The 5,911-nt window shown below is 33.1% G+C and overlaps 1 protein-coding gene across 1 annotated transcript; it reads left to right on the top strand.

Moving 5' to 3' along the window:
- Positions 1-1,585: 1,585 nt before the first annotated feature.
- On the top strand, positions 1,586-5,231 carry LOC125494714 (uncharacterized). Its single transcript, XM_057392888.1, has 5 exons — positions 1,586-3,483; positions 3,666-3,845; positions 3,930-4,235; positions 4,323-4,377; positions 4,458-5,231. Exons 1-5 carry the CDS (start codon positions 1,586-1,588, stop codon positions 5,229-5,231), a joined length of 3,213 nt encoding a protein of 1,070 aa, XP_057248871.1.
- The last annotated feature ends 680 nt before the right edge of the window (positions 5,232-5,911 follow it).

The raw sequence follows: 5,911 nt of genomic DNA, 5'->3' as shown, positions 1-5,911 counted from the left end.
TATCGTTATATTTAGTGTGAACTGCGAACCACGGTGAAAGAGGTCATAATAATGCGGAGACGGGTTTAAACATGGTTAGGAATAATTTTATCATTAATAATACAGAGGCGGGCATATACAGGGAAAATAATCATGGGAAACTGTGCAAAGCAGGGAGAATATATTGAAACTGAGGGAGTACTAGGTACTAGAAGCACATAAAATGCATGGTATGATAATCTGTAATGGAAAAGATTACTTATAATGAGTAATTGAAATTTTATGACATATATAGAACCTTTTAATATAATGTATTACAGGTGGGTCTTGTGTAATTTGTATTCTTTACAATTTGAAATTCTAGCTTTTTTTTTTTTTTGACGGAAAAAATTCTAGCTTAAGTGACCTATTTATACTTCTACAAGATCTGCTTATCTCTACATACGGGTTGTAAAAAGTTAAATCTGCTGTGTAGAAATGTGGTACTCACCATGGAATCTTTCTCCTAAGTCCTCCACTAAAGAGATACATACATATATATATATATATATATATATATATATATATATATATATATATATATAGATATATATATATATATAGATATATATATATATATATATATATATATATATATATATATAGATATATATATATATAGATATATATACATGAGAAATGAGAATGAATCTCAACCATACGATTGGATTAGAGTTACAACACTTGTTAAGTAGAGTTGTACCCCCCTAAAAAATTCTTAGCCCAAAAAAAAAAATTTTTTCGATTTTTTTTTTTGCTTCTAATATTCATTTTTCAAAGTTACATCACTTTTTCATTAGAGTTACTTCACTTATTCATAAGAGTTATATCGCGTAAAATTCATTCTTATTTCTCATGTAAGTATGCATTCTCATATGAACTCACTTCTACATATATATATAAATACATACATATATTTTTAAAAATTGGTAAGAAGAATTCCTGTGGGCCCAAACAAATCACACAATAAGAGTATCACTAAGGCTCACTGCCTTTTAATAATACAAGACATGATTTTGCTGATGATGAGATTTACCTTGTCATAATTTGAACGAATTGTAACACATTTTAAATGAATGAGATCAAGGTGTGAAGTTCATTATATTTAGCTTTTAGTATGATTGGGTAATTAATGAGAGAGGACATTCAAACTAAGTAAAATTGTTTTTACCAATTAAGATTTTTGTTTTACTAACTAAATCTGATTTTTGCTTATTAAATCTCTATTTTTGTTTTACCAATCACTAAATCTGATCTTTGCCATCTAGTTTGAGTTTCCTATGTGCTTGCTTGAAGTTGGTATTTGAGATTGTGTATTTAAAATTCGAAACTATAATAAACAAACGAAATACTTAGTTTCATCTGCTTTCCATATTTTAGCTTAAGCAAATTTCTCATTTTTTTCTACGACATGATTTAGTACTTTCCGATTACTCTATTATTTGTTGCTTCTTTGTTTGCTGTAATTGATTGTCCTAATTTCAAACTTGAACTATATATATTAGTGTCATTTCTAATTAATAAATATTTTATATTGTTTATCTTGTAGTAAGAAATCTTCTCAATAATGGATGATTCAGATGTCCAAAAGAAAAGGTTACAGTGGATGAAATTTGAAAATAGATTTGATGATTTATATGTAAATGGAGTTAATGAGTTTCTTGACTATGCTTTCAATAATTTGGCCTTAAGTAGTGACATAGGAGAAGAGGATAAAAAGGTACCTTGCCCTTGTAATCGGTGCAACAATAGTCGACATAAAACAAGGGAAGAAATCTATAATGATTTGCTACTTAATGGCATTGTGCGAAGTTATGTTCGTTGGATTTATCATGGAGAATATAAACCCCCACTTAAAAGAAGTAGAAATGATTTAGGTGAAGGTAGTAGTGATGATATATTTAGGATGATCCATGAAAGATTTAGTCCTGGAGTCTCGAATAATGATGTAGATGATGATCTTGATGAAGAGCAACAATCAACCGAGGCCAGCCTTCCTAGGTACACTAAGGGTACGAAAGAGGCAAGGATCTTTGAAAATTTGATGAGAGATGCTCACAAAACCTTATACCCTGGTTGTGACGAGTTCTCCAAATTGTCATTCATCTTGAAATTATTTCAAATCAAATGCATGGACGGCATGACTAATAAAGCTTTTACTAGTATGCTTCAAATGTTCAAGAGTGCTTTACCCAAAGGTGCTGATGTGCCATCGAATTATTATGAAGCACGAAAGATGATAACTGATCTCGGCTTCAACTATGAGAAAATAGAAGCATGTGAACATGACTGCATGCTATTTTGGAAGGAGAACGCTGATTTAGAAAAATGTTCCATTTGTGGTACAAATCGCAATAGATCTTGTCCGAAAGTCTTACGTTATTTCCCACTAAAACCAAGGTTGCAAAGGTTGTTCATGTCATCCAAAACATCGAATGACATGAGATGGCATTTTGATAAACGTGAAGATGATGGAGTCCTGAAGCACCCCGCCGACAGTGAGGCATGGAAGCATTTTGATAAAGAACATACTATGTTTGCTTCGGACTCTCGTAATGTAAGGTTGGGTTTAGCTAGTGATGGGTTCAATCCATTTGGTGGGCTTAGAAGTGACTATAGTATATGGCCTGTAGTTCTTGTTATGTGTAACTTGCCTCCATGGATGTGTATGAAACAGCCGTACAGTATACTATCTTTGTTGATTCCCGGAAAAAGTGGGCCAGGCAATAACATTGATGTGTACTTGCAACCATTAATTGAGGAGCTAAAGGAGTTGTGGGAAACGGGCGCTATGACTTATGATGCTTCTCAGAATTCATATTTTCATATGCATGCTGCATTATTGTGGACTATCAACGATTTTCCAGCATATGCTAACTTGTCAGGATGGTCTACCAAGGGTTATAAGGCATGTCCTCGTTGTATGAATGAAACTAGCTCCATTAGATTACCAAATCAAGGATCATGTTGTTATATGGATACTCGTCGCTTTCTTCCAACAGACCATAAATGGAGATTTAGTAAATCTTTTAATGGGAAAATAGAAACAAGGGGTCCTCCTAAAAAGACATCTGGAACTGATATTTTAACTCAAGTTAGGGATCTCGAAGACATGAAATTTGGAAAAAATGAAATTTCTCTAAAAAGAGATGATAACTGGAAGAAGAAAAGTATATTTTTTCAATTGCCTTATTGGAGTACCCTTTTGATTCGTCACAATCTTGATGTCATGCATATTGAAAAGAATGTCCTAGACAACATTCTTGGCACGTTGCTAGATATTGAAGGGAAATCAAAAGATACTTTAAAGGCTAGACACGATCTGAAGCGTGTGAAAATTATGAAGCATTTATCTCCGAAATTGAAAGATGGAAAATGGCATATTCCTCCTGCATCTTACACTTTGTCTAAGGCTGAAAAGGAAAAGGTTTGTAAGGTCTTAGAGACTATGAAGGTTCCAGATGGGTATTCTTCCAACATTTCAAAGTGCATAAATCTTGAAAAGCGAAAAATATGGGTCTTAAAACCCATGATTGTCATGTGCTAATGGAACAACTATTGCCGCTTGCAATTCGGGGAGTGTCACAACCGAAAGTGTATGATGTTATAGTGAAGTTAAGTTCCTTTTTTAAGGACCTTTGTTCCAGGACACTAAATTCAAAAGACTTGGATGATCTTGAAAGTGAAATTGTTATCACTCTATGTGAGATGGAAAGGATTTTCCTTCCCTCTTTTTTTACTGTCATGGTCCACTTGTGTGTTCACTTGGTTGAGGAAACAAAAATTGGTGGACCCGTTCAATATCGTTGGATGTATCCAATTGAAAGGTAATACTTACATAATATTTTTTAATTCACGTGACTTTCCAAGTAATTAAACATTTTTTCTTAAAAAACATTATTATTTTTTAGGCTTATGCGCAAATTTAAGTGCTATGTTCGAAACAAAAGTAGGCCAGAAGGTTCTATTGCTGAAGGCTACATCATTGAGGAATGTATGCTTTTTTGTTCAAAGTATCTACATGACATAGAAACAAGATTTACTCAACTTGAAAGGAACGCTGACGAAGATAGTGACGATTATCAAGGTTTATCAATATTTGCACCATGTGGTACTCCTTTGGGGAAGGCCAAATGTAGATCTCTTTCAGAAGAAGAGTTGACTCAAGTCCAAGAATATGTAATCAAAAACTGTGAAAAAGCTCAGGGATACTTAATGTATGATTTTTTTATATATATTTTTAAATATCTTCAAAAAAGTTAAATCCTTTATTATGTATGACGAATGTTCTTTTTTTCCCATAGGGAATATGAACAAGGGTCGTTTGACAAAAATTTGATAGAATGGTTCCGTGAACGGGTATGTCAAAAGTTTGGTTATGTTATTTTTACCTTTGGATGATACTAGGTTGATGATTTTTTTTCTTTGTTTTTTTAAAGGTCATGGATTTACCTCAGGAAGGTGATGATCAAGTGGTAAAAGATTTACGAACATTGGCTTTAGGTCCTTTGAAAGGTGTTCAATGTTTCAATGGATGCCTTGGAAATGGTTTTAGATTTCATACAAAGGATACTGAAAGAAAGAGGGTTAACCAAAATAGTGGTGTTATGGTGAAAAGTATTTTTGGGGCTAGGGAAGATGACTATTTTGGAATCCTTACTGAAATACTTGAGGTACAATATTTGGATGGAAAACGTGTGATTTTGTTTCGTTGCGATTGGTGGGATGTTCACAAGGTTGGTAGAGGAATCAAGGTTGACAAACATGGCTATGTTAGTGTCAATAGTCAACGTTTGTTACCTACTAAAGAACCTTTTGTGCTTATGTCCCAAGCACAACAAGTTTTCTATGTCAATGATGAACTTGATCCCAATTGGTTTATTGTCGTGAAGACCCAACCAAGGCATCACTACAATGTTTCAGAAAAGGAATTAATTGAACCAGATGAGGATGCAGTACAACAAAATCAAGCGGGGACCTCTCATGTTACATTTGTGTCACCAACAGATGTGGAGGACATTGATGATCACATTGTTGGAATAAGAAATGATATTGGTGATATGATGGTAGATGCTACCGAGGAAAATCACCCTAAAGAATATGATGAGAATGAAGGTGTTATTTTTTATGATGACGATGATGATCTCGAGGATGATAGTGAGAATGACACTGAAAGTGATGAGGATAGTGATGATGATATTGATTTATCATGATATAAATCATTGTTTTTTTGCCTTTTCTTTTATCCTTTGGATTGTTGAACTCAATTTGGTTGTTTAGTTTTTTTTCTCATTAGTAACCTAATGTTTTAGGAGTAGTAATTATATTGTTGTTATTACGTTTATTAATTGAAGTGTTAGTTTCTACTCATGAGTAATAATTATCTTAATGTTCTGCCTCTATACATGTGTTCTTCACTATACATCTGTATATCTTTGTAGGAGTTAAAAATAGAATACTTGTCTTGTTTATTTGATATAAATTTGCGAAATTATGGCAACATGTATGTGTTGCCTTCGACATTTAATAATTATGTAATACAATAATAAATTCATTTTGGGTATTTTTAAACAGATTTCAAATGGCTAAAGGCAGAGGAAACACAAGTTCAAAGGAGGTGTCTAATTACGAAAAACAATGGTTGATGACAATTCAAGCTAATAAAGAGAAAATGCAATCCCTGGGCATAAAACATCTCGCGTCATCTTTGATAAGCTTGGTTGAAAATACGAAGGAGAATAAAAGAAACAAGAAAAGAAAAGCTACCCAAGAAGATGATGACTTTGTCCCTGAAGATGATGATATTCGTCATGATGAATATGTAGATAAGGAATGTGAAACAGAGGTCCGACTGCCAATTTCAACAAGGGTATTTACTTATACAGTGCATGAT

Source organism: Beta vulgaris, chromosome 2, assembly GCF_026745355.1.
Source record: "Beta vulgaris subsp. vulgaris cultivar EL10 chromosome 2, EL10.2, whole genome shotgun sequence".
Lineage (NCBI taxonomy): Eukaryota > Viridiplantae > Streptophyta > Magnoliopsida > Caryophyllales > Amaranthaceae > Beta > Beta vulgaris.
This window is presented reverse-complemented; position numbering and strand designations above follow the sequence as displayed.

What these genes read in the sequence shown, in the direction of transcription:
- LOC125494714 (XM_057392888.1), top strand. Translation starts at nt 1,586, where the DNA reads ATGGATGATTCAGATGTCCAAAAGAAAAGGTTACAGTGGATGAAATTT. An exon ending in ACTATGAAGGTTCCAGATGG is followed by an intron (nt 3,484 to 3,665) that starts GTATTCTTCCAA and finishes CCTTTGTTCCAG; the next exon opens with GACACTAAATTCAAAAGACT. An exon ending in AAAGCTCAGGGATACTTAAT is followed by an intron (nt 4,236 to 4,322) that starts GTATGATTTTTT and finishes TTTTTCCCATAG; the next exon opens with GGAATATGAACAAGGGTCGT.